Source organism: Malus domestica, chromosome 04 (assembly GCF_042453785.1).
Source record: "Malus domestica chromosome 04, GDT2T_hap1".
NCBI lineage: Eukaryota > Viridiplantae > Streptophyta > Magnoliopsida > Rosales > Rosaceae > Malus > Malus domestica.
Window position 1 is genome coordinate 26,749,238 of NC_091664.1, and position 21,969 is coordinate 26,771,206.

At 38.3% G+C, this 21,969-nt stretch overlaps 2 protein-coding genes and 1 long non-coding RNA gene across 3 annotated transcripts; 1 reads left to right on the forward strand and 2 right to left on the reverse strand.

Annotated features, from left to right (window-relative positions):
• On the reverse strand, window positions 1-516 carry LOC114824523 (sufE-like protein 2, chloroplastic). Its single transcript, XM_029101684.2, has one exon. The coding sequence runs from the start codon at window positions 514-516 to the stop codon at window positions 1-3; it is 516 nt and encodes a 171-aa protein (XP_028957517.2).
• A 9,415-nt stretch (window positions 517-9,931) lies between these two features.
• LOC139195085 (uncharacterized) lies at window positions 9,932-10,711 on the forward strand. Its single transcript, XM_070820274.1, has one exon. It carries the CDS (start codon window positions 9,932-9,934, stop codon window positions 10,709-10,711), a length of 780 nt encoding a protein of 259 aa, XP_070676375.1.
• A 6,293-nt stretch (window positions 10,712-17,004) lies between these two features.
• LOC139195350 (uncharacterized) lies at window positions 17,005-18,636 on the reverse strand. The gene is made up of 4 exons (XR_011580194.1): window positions 18,505-18,636; window positions 18,327-18,411; window positions 17,928-18,027; window positions 17,005-17,124 (listed from the first exon to the last, which is right to left on the reverse strand). It is a non-coding gene; the product is annotated as an uncharacterized lncRNA (long non-coding RNA).
• Between the last annotated feature and the right edge of the window lie 3,333 nt (window positions 18,637-21,969).

The window sequence follows — 21,969 nt, forward strand, 5'->3', positions numbered from 1 at the left end:
TTAAAAAAAATTTAAAAACAGAATAAGATGTTTCCTCTGTGCACCCGGCAATCCCACACTGAGTGACAACAAGACGTTGGTCTTGACCCGCAACACCTCATTCGGAAACGCGTCGTCGAGCACTGAAACCAGGCAGGAGTAGAGGCCCCTGGTGATTTCGGAATTGTTGTCAGCCGCAAATCTCAGCTTGCCCTCCTCGTCCATCTCGGCCTGCAGCCACACCCGGGTCGTGCAACCCATGATCCGCTTCCAATCAACCATACCCAAATCATCAAACGACGAGAGAAGAGTTGCATAGTGCAACAGGTGTTTAACCCTGTTGATTGGCTCGAGGAGTTTAACGCCGCCATTCGAGCCTTTCTTGCACTCTTCGTCATCGTCGCAAATGTAATCGAAGCTAAACACAACCCCACCAGGAAGTGCTGAACTTGGAAGTGAGTGACTTGTTGGGCTTGAAAGAAGTGGAGAGGGAGGAGGAGAAGACTCTGAGCACCATGACTGTTGCAGAGCAAGCATTTTTTTTATTTTTTATTAAAAAAATAAAATAAAATAACTTTTTTATTACTTAAATATTTTTTATTCACAAAATAATATTTTATTAAATTTGTGGGATCCATTTAAGTGCCACATCATCACTTAACAAAGTTTTTGACGGAATGGTGATGGAAGGACCACATTGATTTGCGACATCTATTTTCAGGGACTACATTGATCGATTTTCAATTTCAGGGACCATTTTGATGAGATGGGTCAATTTATGGGATCATTTGTGATAAAAACCCTTCTTTTTATCACCATCTAACAATCATCTCTACAAAAATTCATTTGTTGGACACCATTTAGTCATCCATATATGCCAGTCCAATCGACAGTCATGATACTAAGTAACATCCTTATTATGAACCATCTATTTGTGTGATTCATATGAATGACTAAAGGATTTCTAAATCAAATAATTTTTTTAAAGATGTTCATTTGGAAGAAAAATAACTCTTTATATGTAAGGAGTCAAATAATATTTTTTTATATACATAGTAATTGTTTATAGAGTCATTCTTTCTTAAGTGCATCGCCCGTCTTAAATGAGAAGAACTTACATGCAATCATGGTCTAAAATATCGATGATATCGGAAATATCGGTAGTCCAAAAACACGGAAATTTCGATGGAAATATTGGGATATTATCGATATCGATAAAAATTGAATAAAAACCACGGAAATTGTAAGAAAAACTTGGAAATTTTTATTGAAACTTTGTAGGATGTTTATTTAGTCAATTATCTATTAGTTTATCACAAAAAATTGGAAGGAAATACATTGCATGATGGATTTAACTGATTTAAGTTGATTATATAGCGAGCTGGCAAACATTGTGAGTGTAGAAAATATGTAGTAATTAATGAAATAAGTTTAAACACACCATAATCATTTATATATAATGAATTAGTACAATATTTTACACTTTATACATTGCATGGTAAAATACATGAGTGACTTAGTACCACATAGAGTTCCTATGAGGTTCAAAATTTTCACTATCTTCATCATCTCTATGTGTAGAGTAAGTGTATTGTGAAGAGTAGTCAACAACCATGGCAATGACTTTCAAGAACCAAAACCCAAAAGTCAATAGGAAACCGAATACTTCGGTATTTTTCGGGATTACTAAACAACTGGGATTTGGAAACCAATCCCATATCGAAAATTTCGGTATTTTTGGGGATGGGATTCCTGAACTTCAGGATGGTTTTGGTTTGGGATTTTTTGGTTTGGGTTTGGGACTTTTTCGGTTTGGGTTTGGGACTTTTTCGGTTTGGTTTGGGATTTTCGGGAATTTTTTCCAACCCTATATGTAAGTGACCAAATAAAAAATAGAAAAATTAAAAACCACATGCCATTGACTAAGTAATTAATTGACACAATTTAAAATATAATACCACAAAAAATTTGGAATATGTGCAAATTTGTTTCTTGCAAAAAGAATTCAAAACAAAACCATATATATAAATATTTTAGCATATTTTCACAAAAACATAAGTGATATAGTGGTCAAGGCGTTGGAGGAGTCAAATGGGAGGGGTTTGAAATCCTTTATGCGTAAGATTGAGACTTTTTAGAAATTTTCAAGTATTTTTGGGTTTTATCTAAAAAAACGATAATATCGACGATATTTTGCCGATATTATCGATATTTTGGTCCATGCATGCAATCAATTTGGTAAACTGAATTTTATTTGTGTGTGAATCTGTGAGGCCGATCAGCTAGTAAGCAGAAGCCAAAAAGCACATTTGCACAAAATTCTACTTCCTTGAAATGTCAATAAAAACAGTTTTCAAACATATCTTCTTCCACTACATACTAACTACTACACCACTCGGATGGTTGGAATTTTATTTAATGAACAAAATTAAGAGTCCCAGGCATGCATGTACATGCTTCCCACCAAGCAACCAAAAAAGTGCTTTTTTGGAAGCACTGCTTATTTCTAAGCAATGAAGCTGGATTTCCTGAGTTGGGTTCTTTCAACTGTCTCCAAAAAAACACCATGCAGGCTACAAACCTCCCACTTTATTTAATTAATTTAATCACTTTATTTAATTAATTTAATTTAATCTAATCATATGCTAATGGACTATGATTACGACAGAGAGTGATGAGGAGATGGTTGTTTTTTGCTCTGGACTAACTGGAAAGATAAGATGATTTTGGTTGGTGGGTCCCCAAAAGCTGACATGAAATACAAGGCGACGGGCTCCTCCTCCTTCGGCTGGGACCGATTCCTGGTTTCATCCTTGTTCTTATGGAATTAAATAATGAACACGGTTTGGTCGTTTCCTAAGGAAATATCTAATATGTTCAGAACAAGTCAAAATTAAATAACGATATATCGATCACATAATAAGGACATAACAATCAAATATCGATAATCAACAACTGTAATTTAAGAAAAAATCATTTTGACCAATTAAAAGTAATAGACAATACATGTGGTTATTCTTCTTCCTTCAGCGCCATGACATGATATAATTTTGTTGTATCATTATTGGAATTCTTCATTCTTTTTATCACCATCTAACAACCATCTCTACAAAAATTCATTCGTTTGGACACCATTTAGTCATCCATATATGCCAGACCAATCAGCAATCATGATAACAAGTAACATCCTTATTATGAACCATCAATTTGTGTGATTCATATGAAAGACTAAAGGACTTCTAAATCAAATAATCTTTTTAAAGATGTTCGTTTGGAAGAAAAATAACTCTTTATATGTAAGGAGTCAAACAATATTTTTTTATATACATAGTAATTGTTTATAGTCATTCTTTCTTAAGTGTATTGCTCGTCTTAAATGAGAAGAACTTACATGCAATCAGTTTGGTAAACTGATTGTATTCATGTCTAGGTCGAAACTAAAATATACGAGGACGCAATATAGGCTTAAAAGATATTGAACAAGTTATAATACATGACCACACGTTATTAACAAAGATGACGCCGATAGCGTCCTTGCAAGCAAGTTTCTCTTGTATATTAGAAATACATGGCAATAAAACAACATATAAGTTCAACCCTAATTTATCTGTAACTGGGAACCAGCTTTCGTAAGAAATGGATATGAGTAACGAGTAAGGACGACCTATGGTATGTCTGTAACTAGTGTCATTGTCTCCACTAGGTGGTGGTGACGGTTGAGGCCATTTTTATGAAGCTAGGGTCATCTTCTCCTTTTGTTTTCTTAGCATTAAAGATCTTATTGAAACAGACGATTTCATTGTCTCCACTAGGTGGTGGTGACGGTTGAGGCCATTTTTATGAAGTTAGGGTCTTCTTCTCCTTTTGTTTTCTTAGCATTAAAGATCTTATTCAAACAAACAATTTCTAGATTGACACTGTGTCTACAACAACAATAAAGCTTTATTTTATTAAGTGGAGTTGGTTTTATGAATTCTAGAACGTTATTGCGCTCGGTTTTGCGCCAAGTCTTCCATTAGTTTCAAATACTCCATGTATTTTCTTAAAGTTTCCTTTCAAGTCTTCCTCTACTCTTTTTTCCCTAAGCCTATATTTCATAATCGCATTTTCTAATTAGAGTATCTGTATGTCTTCGTTTCACACGGTCAAACCACCTTAACCGAGACTCTAAAAAATAAAATATCCAAATTCACTAAAACAAAGAAAATTCTTTCTTTTGGTGAGTCAAAATCCAAATACATAAACCAAGTACAAATTGTCGTCTAACACGGCACCAATAAGAACATTTAACTATAAGGGTTTTCGTTCACAAAGAAAATTCAACATCATTTGGATAAACAGCACTATGAAAGCAACCGGCGACATCTTCAGTTTGGATAAACAGCACTGAAGCCTTAGAACCAGCTGACTGATGAACACCTTCAATTTAGATAGATAACACTGTTTTGAGGCCGACTGGTTATTTATCCAAGTCTTGGCCAATAGGGATTTCCGAGTCTTTGTTGGTAGAGGTCATCTCATCAACCTTCTCGGCGAAGTGAGGTGTTACAAGGATACTTGGCTAGGCACATTGAAACCGAGTGTTGTTTTATGATTGGATACTCGCAAGTAAGTTTCAGAGTTCGGCATTTCGACGGGCGAACCATATTTATGATCAAGACATACATTTCTTTCGATTATTTGTGTCCATATAGTTTGGTACCAGTTCAACGTGCTTATACTCTCACGAATATAATCACTGCGACTGAACCCAGCGTCGACAATTTGTGAACTTCGCAGAACTAGCAGCCTTGTCTTCAAGCTTTAAAACCCAAAGGCCGACACGTGTTCCTTTCTCGGCCACAGTCGCAAGATCGAGAAGTCAACAGCACGCTCAACGCAACATCAACATATTTTACTTCCCAGCCAAATTCGGCTGACGAGTTGGCACGCCCTGCACACAACCAAATGACGTAGTTAGTTTATTAATTACTCAACTTGCGCGCCACATAGGCATGGTAGTTTTTAGGGTCAATATTTTGGCATGCCGGTGAGATCTAGTGCTAAAACTACGAAGTTCATGACCATTGAAACACGGTCAGTAAAAAAGAAAACAATCATGGTAAAGTCAACGACTAATCTTCCAGTCCAAAACCCAGGACAAAATGGCTTGTTACAGGCACAGAATCATCCTGCTGTTGTGACACCTGAAGCCACGAGTGTGACACGCCGAGAAAATGAAGTTAATCTCGGCGGTCAGACTCGTGATACAGAATTCCCCACCAAAGTGACAAAAGACATTTTTGTTGAATGACTAGTGAATGATTGTGACGATGACGGTGGTAAGGCCTCTGATCTACCAACCAGATCGTTTCTTCGACGATGACTTGAACAACAATCCTGGTTGTTTGAGCAAATGTTTAGCCGAGAGGTAAAGAGTATACTTGAATAGATGCGTGATAATAACGTTGTGCACAACATAATGCTCGAAGCTCTGGTTAACGAAGTCCACAAAAATGGACCTGCCGATCGATTCAGACAACCTTTTCTAAAGAATAATCCCCTACCAGCGATATAAGTTGAGACAGGATCTGCTCGGCTCAAAATGATTGACTTAGAGAAAAGTGGTGGATCGAGCTGCAGATCAGACAAATTTGACCAAAGAGCAGAAACGACATATGTTGACATGGTCGAAGTCCAGATGATGATTTGATTCGACTTTAAAAAAGGGGCTAAAGTTTCCAAAGTTCATTCACCCATATCCAGCATTTGTAGAAAGGTTCGAGTATCCCAAGATATTCAAAATTCCAATCTTTAGCATTTTCGTTGGGGAATCATCCTTATCCTCATTGGAACACGTGGCTCGGTTCACCGCTCAATGTGGAGATGTCAACAGTGACTTTCATAAATTACGACTTTTCAATTTTTTGTTGACCGGCTCAACATTCGCATGGTATATCAATCTCCCACCCAACTCCATCCAAAGCTGGGAGGAATTAGTTGAGAAATTTCATAAGCAATTATATCAACCAGGGATGGAAATGTTAGTCTCTTCTTTGGCCAGGATGGCTCAATCATCCGACGAGTCACCAATGGAATACCTTACGAGGTTTACGTCGGCCAAAAACTGGTGCCGAGTACCTCTCCCTGAAGTTGAGTTCTTCAGGATCGCCTTAAATGGCCTAGACATGGAGTACAAAAAGAAATTCTTCAGGGAAAACTTCCCAAGATATGTACGAATTGGCTCAACATTATCGAGCAATATGATTATTTTCTTCGAGATGAGAAGATCTCGAAGTCCCCATCCCGAGGAACGATCTACAAGAACCCTACGGTCAGTTATGCATCGGTCAAAGGCGAAGTGTCCCAATATGCTAGTATAGATGCGGGCGAGATAGTCTAAGGATGCCAAAACCTGATCGGCCTCTGAGGATGCTGTCGTCAATACTTTTGACATCACCAAGGCCGATGCCATCTTCGACCAGTTATTGCTAGCGAAAATTGTCTAGTTTTAGCCACATCATAATATTCCCAATGCCGAAGATTTAAAAGGTAAGACATGTTGCAAATACCACAACTTGAATAAGCATACGATAAATAATTGTGTCGTATTTCACGATGCCATTCAGAGCTGAATCGACAATGGTAAGCTCAAGTTTCCTAAGAAACAAATGGTCGTTGACGACGATCTTTTCCTTACGACAACAGTGAGCATGATAGATGCTCACCTACCCAAAGACAAGAGGAAGGGAAAAGCCGAGTTCATCCTGACGCAATACGTACTTAGGCAGAATGCTTAACTGCGATTGAAGGTCGATCTATCCTCGGACGAGCCACCCAGTTACTTTTCAAACCCAGTCTATGCTTAGTCAATGTCAGACTTCAGCATAAAAAAAATTGACGGGCCGATGGTTTTATGCAGCTGGTGTAAATCAAGCGTCATCATAACTAAGCCGAATTAATAGCCACTTTAGGCTGAAGTACAACAATCGGCGCTTGCAGCTACGGCGGTGTCTGGAAATGTGCTTGGTCCAAGCCAACACTAGAAAGTTTTCGATATACTCGATCTTAAATAACGGGATGACAAGCCGTCTTCGGCCAGACGGTGACTTGATTTTGATGTGCCATTTTACAATGAAGATTATTATGTGCGTAACTCTAGCAGCTCGAGTTCATCCGCGAACCAGTGAACCTTCAAGCCATTTGAGCCACGCGACCAACTTTGGTATAGCTATAATTCCCCTACTGGTGTGTATACTACGTTGTCCAAATCAAAAAAACGTTGGCGCCAAAGAATAAACCGTGTGGCTTGCCAACAAGTAGCCCAGGCTACCCCGGCTACCAAATGGCAGCCGAAAGAAACGGTGGATAACGAAGATGACCGATAACCTCCGGCAATCATAGATGAGCTACTTCAAGGAAAGAAGGTGATCGATCGTGATTTTGAAACCACAATTGAAGAATCCAAGAAGCGAATCAAACTTCTTCTTCGGCCTAGGGAAATGAAAGCTCGCCTTGAGCACTTCCGAAAGGAAGCCGAAAGCAAACTTCCTCCATTACCCCCACAAGAGCTATTAATTAAATTCTGACGGAATCTCCATCTGCCGTTTCTCAGTGAAGCTTTAGAATACATGCGGGAGTTTCATAAGAAATATTCGACCAATGACTTGTACGGCCTACGAAAAGCATGTCAAGAGGCTCCTGATCTGGCTTTAACCTGCCCCGATGTTGAACAGATCATCCAGAAGACCACAGATCCAGGAATGAAGGCTAGGTTCCAACATATACGCGAGGCCTGAGTTTTCAGCTTTGAGGTGGAACCTTATACTGATATTGATATTACCGAGCTTCCTTTCTCTCTTGAGGATCTCTAGTATTTACGATATAATTTTGAAGTTTTCTCAGCCATGTCCCTCTTTGGCCTTACAACCAATGACAAAGAACACATGGCGCGATTAGATGCTTACCTAAAAACGAGGGACGTCTGTATCGCATATCATGAGAGGACTTGCAAGGCTTCACAAGAGCAAAACCAAGTCCCAACGCCGAGTGAGCCTGAGATCGACATTCAGAATGACACAGCTCCAACGAACATGTTGCAGGAACATATTCTCATGACAACCGAATAAGATCAAAAGAGTAATGTCCACGAGCAAGATACCTCGCCTGAAAATCCAGAGGACGAAAATCACGACTCGATGGGCCTTTCGGTCATCGACAACATAGAAATCAGCATGGTCCATGTCTTACCTGCCGAGCTCCAGCCAACCACATCCCAACCAAATTTCCTGGACAGCGATGTGGTTGCTGAGGAGGCCACACAAGTCGATTTTGTGGCCACCGAAGAGATTGAACAAGTAAGCAAGGAGGATAAACTTAGAAAAGCTCTCGCCGAATTGTTTCCCCATTCTCCATTCGTTAATCTCCATCATCTGAAGCCGTTATATGTCACGGCCCATATTGAAGGATACCCGGCTTCCAAGATTTTTGTCAATTGTGGAGCAACGGTCAATATCATGCATGTTTCTGTCATGAAAACACTACGTCGCTTCAACGACGAACTCATTCCATCAAGGGTAACCATGAGTAGCTTTGTCGGTGATAAATCTCAGACCAAGAGAGTACTTCCTTTAAAGGTGAATATCGCAGGTTGAAATCACATGATCGCATTTTTTATAATCAATTCAAAGATTGAGTACAATGCATTGCTTGGTCGTGAGTGGATCCACCAAACTAGCAGTATCCCTTTATCATTATATCAAGTCCTCATCTTCTGGGATGGTAAATTGGTCGTAGTTTATCCAGCTGATAATCAGCCATTCAAAGCCAATATGATTCAAGCTTGCTATTATGATGATCACGTCGGCTATATCACCCTGCAAGGTTTTAACGACGAATGGTGGTCGACTCGGATTTCAGTTCAAAAAGTCATCGAGGTTGGTACCAAGATTGTTCACCAGGATTCAGCGAGACTCGGGTTAGCCAACATAATTGACGATCCTGATGTCTAATACTAAACATGATAGACGCCAGGCTGCAGTTTCATCTATCATGGAATGCATGATGGCCCATTGGTATACTATTTCCAAGCAACCAAATTTCGGCATGAACTTAGTCAAGTTCTTCACCAAATGAGATAACTATCCAATCTTGTCACTTGATAAAGTCCAAGCTGCCCTAGCCGAGCTCTAAGACAGTCGGCCCCAAGTCAAAGATCCATTGGATGAAATAAATGTTGGAACGGCTAATGACCCTCGGCTTTTATTTATTAGTGTTTTATTACCCCAAACTATGAAAACCGAGTTTTGTAAATTAATCAAAGAATTTAAAGATTGTTTTGCTTAGAGTTACCATGAGATGTCTGGTTTAGATCGAACACTCATCGAGCATGAATTACACATCAAGGTTAGTCGTAAACCTTTCTGCCAACCCCTCCCCCCCCCGACGATTCTCGATCGAAGCTTAGCTCGACATACAAGACGAACTTGTTCGACTTTTCAAAGCCGATTTTATTCGAACAGCTCGATACGTCAAATGGTTGGTGATTATTGTCCCAGTTTTAAAGAAAATCAGTGCTTTACATATTTGCACTGATTTTCATAATTTGAACTTGGCAACCCCTAAAGACGAATATACAATGCCAATTTTAGACTTGTTAATCGACGCTGCAGTAAACCATGATATGTTATCTTTTATGGATACAAATGAGTCGTCATGCCTTTCAAACTTAAGAACGCCAGTGCCACATATCAACACGCTATGAATACTATTTTTCATGACCTAATTGACACAATCATTGAGGTATATATCGATAATGTCATGGTCGAGGCACAACCGATCACATTTAGATGACCTTCGGCAAGGTTTCCTTCGTATGCTCCAGCATAACCTTAAAATGAATCCTGCCAAATGTGCCTTTGGTGTATCGGCAGGCAATTTCCTAGGTTTCCTTGTACATCATCGTGGCATCAAGATGGATAAGAATAAAGCTCGAGGGATCATTGATGCTCCACCCCCGACTACCAAGAAGCAATTACAATCCTTACTTGGCAAAATCAATTTCCTCCGCCGTTTCATTTCTAATTCGATGGGGAAAATGAAGGCTTTCTCCACGCTCTTGAAACTTAAGGATTCTAACAAATTTGAATGGCGCGAAGAGCATCAGGATGCTTTCACGCAAATCAAGGTCTCCCTCACTACTCCGCATGTCCTTGTGCCACATAGACGGGGTAAACCCCTTAAGTTGTATATCTCAGTTGCTGAGGAATCTATCGAATGTCTCTTTGCACAAGATAACGACACTGGGGGCAACGACGTCGAACTTGGCATGGTGGAAACACGTGATAATTATTGGATGATGTATTTTGATGGCTCTAGTACCTCGACCTTGACTGTCGTTGGAATCATCATCCAGTCTCCTGATCACTACCAGTGGTATGTTTCTCTCAAGTTGGATTTCGATTGTACAAATAATCAAGCCGAATACGAAGCCCTTATCATCGGCCTTAACGTCTTTCATGACTTGAGGGCAGCCCATGTGCTCGTCCTTGGTGATTCAGAACTTGTGATTAACCAACTCAATGAGACTTTTCGTTGCATGAGTTGTACTCTAGCGCCTTATCACATGGTTGCTAGCTATTTAGTCGAATCGTTTGCAGGCATTACATTCAAGCACATCTCACGAGCTCGAAATACTAATGTAGACGAATTGGCTCAAATAGCCTCTAGAGCACAACTCTTGGGGGTGAACTAGGTCGGGTCATACTAGTAGTGCAACGTCCACACCCGACCTTGGTTAATCAGCAAGTTCTAAAAAATCACCACTTGATCCGTACACGAGTTATGTCCATACCTTCGTTGTTGGAACAAGATGATCCTATAGATATTTGTGCGGTCGAGACATTACCAAACAACTGGAGAAAGTCAATTATGCAGTATCTTGATAATCCCATGGTAACCACGATCGCAAAACAAGGGTACATGCCACAAATTACGTAATGTATCAAAATAAGCTATACCAAAAAAATGAAGATGGTTTGTTGCTATTGTGCCTCGGCCTGGAAGAGGCCGCCCAAGCTATTACAAAGGTACACAAAGGGATATGCGAGGCTCATCAATCTAGACACAAAACACGATGGTTGCTCCATTGACACGGCTATTTTTGGTCGAGTATGTTGAAAGATTGCATCTAATACACGCGAGGTTGTGTACAATGTCAAATCCATGGGCCTGTACAGAAAGTACCGGCCGAATTACTTCACTCGGTCACCAAACCATGGTCGTTCAAAGGATGGGCCATAGATGTAATCGGAAGAATTACGCCGTCTTCTGAATCAGCAAAGCATGCATGGATACTCGTTGTGATAGACTACTTCACCAAGTGGTTCGAAGCGAAGTCATACGCCAAGTTAACTTCTAAAGAGGTCTGTAATTTTGTAGAAGAAAACATTATGACAAGATTCGGCGTACCCGAAACAATTATAATGGACAACGACATAATTTTTACAACCGACGGGTTTAAAGAATACGCGGCGAGTTTGAAAATTTGGCTCGATCATCCACGCCGAATTATCCACAAGAAAACGGACAGGCCGAAGCAAGTAATAAAGTTTTAATCGGTATCCTTGAGAAAATGATAAAAGAAAAGCCTAGTATGTGGCATTTAAAGTTAAATGAGGCATTATAGGCATACCGAACTTCACTCCGATCAGCAACAGGGACGACCCCATATGCGTTGAATTATGGACACGACACGATGTTACAGGTCAAGTTAAGCATAAACTCGTTATGAGTTGTCGAACAAAGCAGTTTTTCAATACCGAGTATAGTTAGGCCATGAGGCAAGAGTTGGAGGACTTGGAGAAAGCTCAGCTTTTACAAGTGGTGCGGAAAAAGATCGCCAAACAAGCTTATAATTGATGAGTTAGGCAAAATACCTTCGGCGAAGGTGAATTAGTATGGCAAACCGTGTTACCAATGGGGATTAAAGACCCTAGATTTGGGCAATGGTTGCCGAATTGGGAAAGACCACTCGTCGTCCACAAAATTCTTGGCAAGAGGGCATACCACCTCAAGGTTCATGAATTACCGATCAATGAAAAATTCTTAAAGAAATATTATCCGGTCACTTGGGAAATTTTTTTTTAATTTATTAATTTTTTTTGCCACATAGCACAAATTTGGCAGCCACATGGCACAAAAGTGGCAGCCACGTCAGTTCTTAACGGATCAATGGATGGAAAATGTAACGGATGTTGTTGATGCATAAAATCGGGTCGATCTTGGACCAACATAAATCCGACCGTGAATCACACAAACGCACAAGAACACAAAGATATATCGTGGTTCACCTTAAGTTGAGGCTACGTCCACACTAGTGTTGATTCCGTTTCACTATGTAAATGAATGTTGAATATACATGGAGGCTATAGAGGCAGTGTTTGCTCTATTTTCTATTCTGTTTGCTCTCCCGTTTCCCCTCTGTCTGTTTCCCTTTCCCTTCTAAGTGATTGTGAGGGAGCCCTTTTATAGAATAAGGGTTTCCTCCCCTCTTACATGAATCATGGGCTAAGTAATGAAGCCCAAATACTGAGGCCCAATATATGGTATAATAGGAGTCCCCCAAGTCTTCAATCAAGAGAGTCTTTTGGCTGGAGACTTCAAATCCAATCCATGTATGAGCCGAAGTGACTAGATATCGTCCAGAACTAGTACTCGACATGAGACGGTGTTTAACGTGAAGCAATACTCAGTTAGAAGTAGCACATGTTGCGAGGCTGCTCGGCTAGAGGCAATGCTCGCGGCAAGGCGGTTGCTCTGCTGGATGTGGTACTCGTTGCGAGGCGGCTCGGCTTGTGGCGTTCTTCATTGCGAGTATGCACTCGACGTTAGCGTAAGCTCATTATGAGTTAATTTTCGACATGACTCGGATCCGCTTGTTGGGTTTGTATATGGGTCTATGTGTCGGGTGAATCTTTTGGTTGGAAAGTTCAAACCCAATCCATGTGCGGGCCTAAGTGACTAGATGTTGTCTTAAACCAATACTCGACATGAGGCAATGCTCAACGTAAAGTAATACTCAGCTAGAGGTATCACACGTTGCGAGGCTGCTTGGCTAGAGGCAATGCTCGTGGCAAGACGGTTGCTCGGTTGAAGGCGGTGCTCGCTGCAAGGTGGCTCGGCTCGTGGCGTTCCTCATTGCGAGTATGCACTCAACGTCAACATGCACTAAGTATGAGTTAACTCTCAACATGACCCGAGTCCGCTCGTCGGGTTCGCATATTGGGTTTATGTGTCGGGTCCACGGATCGGGTCCACAAGTCGGGTCTTTGAGTCGAGGCCATCCATATGGTCCGTGAGTTGGGTCCACAAATTGGGTCCATCAGTCAGGGTTCGAGCTCAAGGGTGTCCAATCCCGAACTAATAGGTGTCCAAGCTCGCGGGTGTCCAAGCACATAGGTGTCCAAATGAGCAAGTGTTCGAGCAAGTGATGTCCGGTCAGACAAGAGATTACTGTTCATACTAAATCTTTGTCACAATAAGAATGTGGCTCATCAGTCTATAGGTTGGTAGGCTTATTTAATCAGTGACAATGTTGATCAATAAAGCTAGTTGCTCAATAATTCTTGACAATAAATGACAGTATAAGTATGAACGTATAATGAGTAAATCAAATTGATATAGTTTGGCAAGGTAAAATATTGTACCATGTGCCTACTACAAATAAATAATTTATTAAGTTGTGTGGTAAATGATTTGTATCATATATGACATTGTTAAGGGCATCACATATCACTAGGTAATGAATAATATATATATATATATGTTATATATTTTCATTCAAGTAATGAAGATATCCAATTTGGTTAGACCATGCCATGAGTTATAGTAATTGTGAGGTGATAAAATAATAAAAATAAAGGTATGTGGTGTAGCGGGTGTAAAGAATAAAGAGGGTTTTGGGTGGATGTGATCAGTAGTCATGTATGGTAATAATTATACTAAAATATTTAAATAATGAATATAATGTTCATGAATGATTAAAGCTGGCAAGATTAAGTTGTGTGTCAGACAAGTGGTCTTGTAATAAACATTAAATATTAATAGACAAAGATATTGAGAAAACATAATGATGAGTTTCTTTCAGGCATGGCTGACAATATCAAAGGGGAATAACCTCCAACCTGAGGTGGTAAAATGTAAGTTACCCCAAAAATATCTACTTCCATTTGGATGGCAAAGAATCCTTTCATCCCAAACCAAACGTTGCTGGCCTACATCTGTGCTGTGAACACCTAAACCAGTATTAGCATTCCTACTGCCAGCAACAGTGAGTAAGACACTTGACCAAAAGTACTTGAGTTTGACCTAATTTTATGTTATGGATCTTGTAAAATAAATGCAATTGTTTTTTGGTACATCAAGGGAGATTCTGTCTAAAGTTTTATCCAGACAATTTGTGTCGCTTTCAACTTGTGCGGTTAAGCGGAAGATAATATCGATGCAACACTAAGAGACATGTTATCCTAGAGGTTTCTGTTTGGGGCTAGCTTCGGTTAGCTTATCCTTGACGCCCCCAAAGAACGAGAAGAACTTTCTTGGACCGGTTGCATGAGTATGTTCATCTGTATGCCCTTTAGGACTATTGGACTTTTTAATGCGCATAATGACATTGATTAGTACATTTGCGCATGGGTTTCTTGAGGTTGTGAGTTCATAGCGTGGAATAAGTGGTACCACACTACTATTTCTTAGAGTTCTGTCAAATGATCAAAACCAGTAGAAAAATAATTTCTACACACATTTTTCTCCAATATACTCCTATTTATTTTAGTTACTTCGCTTTTTTTAACTAAATAATGTATTTTTAGTTAAATAGTTAAATAGTTGTTAGAATATCTCCAATCCAAGGGTGTGCTCTCAAATTTTAGCCCCGTATTTTCAATTATTTCACCTATACGTATGAGGTTAGGCAATTTTTTTCCTCGAACAATAAGAGACCTATAATTTCCACCCCCAACTTTATAATTTGTTAAACTTTTGTATTTAGTTGATTTTTTTTGTTAATAATTTTGGAATTAGTTTTTGTACAATCCATGTTGTTTTATTTTTGCAAACATTTTGACGTGAAAAAATTCAAATTCTGAAGAAAAAAATTGTTGAGAAAATTGAAATTTTAATGGATCAATGAACACATGGATGTGTATTTATAGAGTTTTGGACTAGTTTTGGTGTTGAATATGATTTGGGTAATAAATAATGTTATTTTGACAGTTAGATTTAAATTTTAGCCATTTGATATTTTTATTACAGTTAAAATTGATTAAATTGATTTTGAGCCATTGAATTAAAAATGATACAGCTGGCGAGCCACACTGGAACATAACTCATGAGGCGCTACAACCATTGGATTCGAATGGCGCGCCAATCTGGACCGTAAAAGTCGTGTTTATCGTGCACTCGCCCGCGGAGAATCCCTCTGTCATCTTGCTGTTGTTAGGGGTGGGCACTTAGAACCGAAAACCGAAACCGAAACACGAACCAAATCGAACCGCACCGAATGGTTTGGTTTTGTGGTTTTGAAACGGTTTTGGTTTTGAAACCAAACCGCAACATAGAAAACGGTTTGGTTTCGGTTTTGGCTTTTGAAAACCGCACCGAAACCAAACCGCACCGTAAATATTAATAAACATTTAATTAAATGTTCATATTATATTTCATGTTTTAATTGGTTGTTTGTTAGAATCCATACACTTAGTATAGGACTCAACCAAGAATATCATCATTTATCACTTTCTTTCGTTCATTAACTTGAAGGACCTTTGTTATTTTATACCATCACACACACATACATGTACAAGGGTGGATTGATCTTGTTATCAAGATTCAAACAATGATCTAATGAAGTCCACTCATTTGAAGTATGATATCACATATTTAGTATCAAAGTTTCACTCACGTTTAATGAATTCAAATTTATTCAACTTGTTTTATGATAAACATTGTAAGGGACACCCTTTTGTTGCACAAACATGTTTTAACATCACAACTACATGCAACATGCTAATTGTTTACATAACAAATGTTTTTTTCCTATTGCTATTGGGAAATGCTTATTAATATGTTAAATTGCAAATTGTAAATTTTTTCTTAAAAACCAAACCGAAACCGTTTGAAACCGCACCGAACCGAACCAAATGGTTTGGTTTCATTTTGGTTTTGGCTTTAAAACCGCACCGCACCGAACCGCAAAAAATTTCGATTTCGGTTTCGGTTTCACTCAAAACCGCACCGAACCAAACCGTGCCCACCCCTAGCTGTTGTTGCATAGGATCCGTGTGGCCTTGTTTCACGTGATGGAGCAAAGTTGTGTGGGGCCTTTGGCCCACAAGAAACCTTATCCATCTTGGGGGATAGGAGAACCAAATACCCAACCCCATACTCAAAATACACATATTAGAAATGATTAGCAAAAGTGCTTGCGCGATGATGTGGGTGTTCAAAATGTTTTGATAATATGTACATACAGAAAACATAATTTATTGAAGCTAGATTTATATACCTAAGGTAGAGATTGGCAGTGTTCATAGTTATAAAAAAGATTGGCAGTGTCCAATTGCTCACTATGAAAGCTATATACATGTACAGAAGTTCATAGTATCAAAATCGTTCAAATACGAAAATATACATATGTCCATATCAGAAGCTTGGCACTGCACATCTACTCTGTGTTTATGATTTTTCCTGGTCAATCTTTTGGTCTTTGCTTGTTTGGGAATGACCATCTTTTTCTTGGTCACCATGTTCTTTTTTGCTTTGTCCATAATTTTTCTCTTGCTATATATTAAGCATTGGAATCGGTAAGAATTCAATATAAAAAACTAAGGGCTTGTTTGGTATTCTATTTGAAATTTTTTATAATTTCTCAAAACATTTCTTAAGAATTTTTCTTGAAAACAGTTTTCTTTAAGACTCAAAAACTTGTTTGGTATGCGATTTAAAAAATTTAAATCTTACAACTTAAACTGGACAAAGAGAAAAATTTAAACATCTACTCTGTGTTTATGATTTTTCCTGGTCAATCTTTTGGTCTTTGCTTGTTTGGGAATGACCATCTTTTTCTTGGTCACCATGTTCTTTTTTGCTTTGTCCATAATTTTTCTCTTGCTATATATTAAGCATTGGAATCGGTAAGAATTCAATATAAAAAACTAAGGGCTTGTTTGGTATTCTATTTGAAATTTTTTATAATTTCTCAAAACATTTCTTAAGAATTTTTCTTGAAAACAGTTTTCTTTAAGACTCAAAAACTTGTTTGGTATGCGATTTAAAAAATTTAAATCTTACAACTTAAACTGGACAAAGAGATAAAAAAAGACGGGGTCAAGAGAGAAAGAGGAGAGAGGAGGAAATACAGTAAGAGATGATTGGAGGAAAAAGAAAGAAGTGAGAGGATCGGAGGAGATAGAGTGGAAGTGGAGTGAGAGATAGAATTGAGAGAATGAAGAGAGCGGATTGAAGGAGAGACGAAAAAGGTAAAAAAAATAAAAGAGAAGATGGAGAGAGAGAGAGAGATTTGGAGTGAGAGACAAGGAGGGAGAGAAAAGAAAGGAGTGAGTTTTAAGTTTAAAAATTCTGAAAACTTATTTTTTGTGTTTTTAGATAATAGACTATATTTTTTAGTTAGTCTTGAATTCAGTTTTGAAAATAATCCTACCAAACAAGTTTTTAAGGCCTAATACTTGAAAATTGTTTTTGAGTTTAAAAAGTTGGATTTAAGTAGAGTATCAAACAAACTCTAAAATTTTCAATTGATTTAACCAATGAATTGATGGAGGAGCGAAAAAGAGAAACAAAAAATAGGGCCATTATTCAATTATATGGAGAATTACTTGATATTTACAAAAGATTTGAAAATTAAACTAACATTTAAAAAAAAAAACAGATGAGATGGAGTGGAAATCACATACCAACATTAAGCTTAAATTTGTAGTGCTCATTTGTAGTGTTATCTGCAATTAGTCTTATCAGGAGCTTCTGCACTGGTTGATGTCTCGGTGTTTTCCTTAGCTGCATGTACATTGTAGACTTGGGTAGATGAGAAGCAGAAGGAAATAAAAATATAAGTTAAAGTTACAACTTAACTATCTATGTTGATTCATGTCCAACACATAATAAGAATAGCGAATCATTTTCCATCTCGTGCACTGGTTTGTCATTGTCACTCGAATTCACAAATTCTTTTACTCCGAATTTCTTAGTTATGACCAGGGAAAGAATGTTTAAGCAAAAATATGTTTCTATGTTTCCCACTAAACTACCTGTTAAACCAAATCCAAATGTAAAAAAATAATAATAATAATAAATACCTTCGTCAAACCTCTTGGGCTTCAAGTCCACCGACTCCACCCCAATACTCACTTGTACCCCAGAAATTCTTGCACCTTCAGTAGCCTAGATCATGCATGTATCAGTATTCGGAAAAGAAAATAAATGCAATTTATTAGAACAAAGAATTTGGGATCAACAAAGTTTGTCCAAACTTACAGCGAGGCCAATAAACAGCAACTGAGGATAATTTTTTGTTTTGCTACATTGAGAGGGGCACCCAAACCTGATATTAAAAAATAAAATATTCAGTATAGTGCAAACGATTCAATATGTAGTATCAGTTTAGGATGCATATTCAAAGGTCTAAAGCATTGAGTAGGACACCAAACTTGTCGGTATGGCACAACTGAGGATGCAAACTTTGTCCAACTGAGCAAGGGGCTTGATTTTGGAAAGACGGCCAGAATGAACAACAATGTATTCACTCGAAGTAAATGTAAGATCCAACATCGCCCAGGGGTGAGGATCTTGTAAGCCTTATATGTACATTCCCATCTCTACCTAACACGAGGCCTTTTGGGAGCTCACTGGCTTCGGGTTCTATCGGAACTCCAAAGTTAAGCAAGTTCGCACAAGAGCAATCCCATGATGGGTGACCCACTAGGAAGTTCTCGTGTGAGTTTCCAGAAACAAAACCATGAGGGCATGGTCGGGGCTCAAAGCGGACAATATCGTGCTACGGTAGAGTCAACCCCGGGATGTGGTGGGGGCCCATGCCGGGATGTGACAATTTGGTATTATAGGCAATCCCTGGCTAGAAGTGTGCCTACGAGGATGTCGGTCCCCTAAGGGGGTGGATTGTAAGATCCCACATTGCCCAGGAGTGAGGATCATGTAAGCCTTATATGTATATTCTCATCTCTACCTAGCATGAGGCATTTTGGGAGCTCACTAGCTTCGGGTTCCATCGGAACTCTGAAGTTAAGCGAATTCACACGAGAGCAATCCTATGATGGGTGACCCACTGGGAAGTTCTTGTGTTAGTTCCCAGAAACAAAACCGTGAGGGGGTGGTCGGGGCCCAAAGCAGACAATATTGTGCTACGGTGGAGTCGAGTCCAGGATGTGGTAGGGGCCCGGGCCGGGATGTGACAGTAAATGTGCCTGGAAAACTATACTCATAGTTTACAAATCTGCAATTCTCAAAGGTTAATCATATAAAATCATATATGTGTGTGTGTGTGTGTGTGTATTATGTATATTGTATGTATGTAGTAGCTATTATTGCTGACCTTAGCAAAAGTAAAGTTTAGTGTGATAAACTGAGGTATATTTGACCTTTACCCTTATTTCCATGGCCTTAGGTGGAGCAACCTTCACCCTCTCCATCACCAACGACTTCCTTGTCTCCCATTCAACCACTGTCACAAAATCTACAACACATAAATCCCAAATTGAGGAGTATTAAATCCCTATCCTCAAATATCCTTCGAAAGACATGCAAAATGAAGAACAATGGACCTAGGGGCAAAGAAGTTAATTGGTGTTCATAAAAAAGATATTTTAGTTTTAATTAACTTGTATTTGAGAAGAGGTTCAGAACTCTCTTCAACTTCTTTTGGTTCTGGTTTGGCTTTTGGCCTAGCCTCCATTGTTGCCATTGACAGAAGACGGGCTCTTAGGAATGGAAGTGGACATGAATGGAGCTTGATATGATCTAATTATGAAAACATATACTAATCAAAGATAAAATTTAAGGTGCATGGACGAACTTATCCAATGAAATTATCTAAATATGTTGAGAAGAATATCATTTTTTACATATTTTCTCGACAACCAAACAACATATTTTGTCACCGATGCTCAGACGGAAACAATTCATCGAAATTTGAAGATCGAAACCCTAAAACCTTAACACTTGAGATCAATTCGATTAAATGTGAGAAAATTTGTAGAATTTTATATGTTAGCTTGATGGTTTGAGTTTGTTTTCTTATTTTAAGCAAAGAAAACTTCAATCAAATGCCAAATAAAAACTCCAGTATATCACTTGATGACAAATCGGTGAGAGAGCTTTTAGGTAAAAGGGTCGGAGATGGTTTGAAGTTGGAATCTGCTAATGCTGGGGTGAGTCAAGATGACGTTGCAGTCCGATTGTTGGCCGACGACCAAGATTTCTTCATAGGTTTTCCGTCTAGATGGGTTTGTAGTGCGGCTGCGGTTGAGATTTGTTGACGATGAAGCGGTCAGCGAGAGAGAAACAGCGATTCTGAGAGAAATTGAAAAAATGGATTTGTTGGTTTGAGGTTGTTTGCGATAACTGTGAGCGACTAAGGAGATAAAGTGGCATGAAGCGGTGAGCAAGAGCGAAAGGGGGGGAGTAGGCAAGAAGTGTCAATGGAACGGGATCCCACGTGTTCAGGAACGCTACTGCACTTGACAGCATGACAAAATGGCAAAGTTTAAAAAACCGAAAAAAACCGGGGGGTAAAATCGAAAATCCACTGTAGCTCTACAGTGATTTCCCTAACAGTTTTAGTATATACTAGCAACGGTGTCCGCGCAATGCTACGAGTTTTAAAATTGTATAAAATATGTAGAAAGTTCTAAATACATACAATATGCAATACTATTTACATGTAGGAATATATTTACAACCATATGGATTGGCGGTTCTATTGCCATTGTTCTAATATTTGCATCTTTTACAAATTGAACTCCTAACTGTCCTTTAACCGTACAAATTTTTTTGTATGTAATTTTGTTTACATACAAAAAATAATATTTGATGTGTATATATATACTATTTACAGACAAAAGTTTGATAGATAGTCCCTATTTATATCCTCATGAAATATGCAGATAATCAACCTATTTTTCCCAATCATAACCAAACTGTGTTGTTGCAGTAAACTTTAAGTCGTCAATGGAATGAAATACTTGAAGTCGAAGATAAACGAATGTAGAAATCTTCAAGCCCTAAACGGAGTGGCCCTGCTTTTTGCAACAAAACAATACTTTTATTACAGAAAATTACAAGAAAAACTTTTAAAACTGGAAATAAAATTAAGTCAAATGATTAGGGTACAAGAATTTTCCTTGACCATACATACACAAATAAAATTTAAATTAAAAAAAGAAAAGAAAAAAAAAGAGGCAATCTCAAATACACAGAGATTGAAAATTCAGTAAACAATTTATTAAGCATATATAGGTTAACCAAACAGATAATCTTATTCAATCACACCATTTTAATTTATCAAATTGATTATTTAATACTGTCATCCTAAAAAATTGTTCTGACAATACCCTCTCATCCAGTACGATAAACCAAAAATTCTTCAATCTCTTGCATGTCCATTTCAGTTCTTAAAACCGCCGAAAGAAAAAATTAAAGTTTCTTTCTTACCGAAATCCACCAATTTGAATCAAATCCACCAAAGAAGCATACATGTTCTTTCCTTTAATTATACATATATTTGAGAAGATCAAATAAAGACTAAAATTCAAAATTCTTTCTCCCCCTAAACAAAATTCTATACATGCATTTAATAATCTTAATTTCCTGGAAGCAAGTTGGATAATGTGTAAACGTAGACATTATAATGCTCAGAAAATAGGCCATCTTTTACAGCGATAAACGGTAAGCTTAAGAAATTAAATTACCATTTCACTCGAAGAA

Bases quoted from the DNA above. Each gene is read 5' to 3' on its own strand.
- LOC114824523 (XM_029101684.2), bottom strand. From the start codon at position 516: ATGCTTGCTCTGCAACAGTCATGGTGCTCAGAGTCTTCTCCTCCTCCC.
- LOC139195085 (XM_070820274.1), top strand. From the start codon at position 9,932: ATGGATAAGAATAAAGCTCGAGGGATCATTGATGCTCCACCCCCGACT.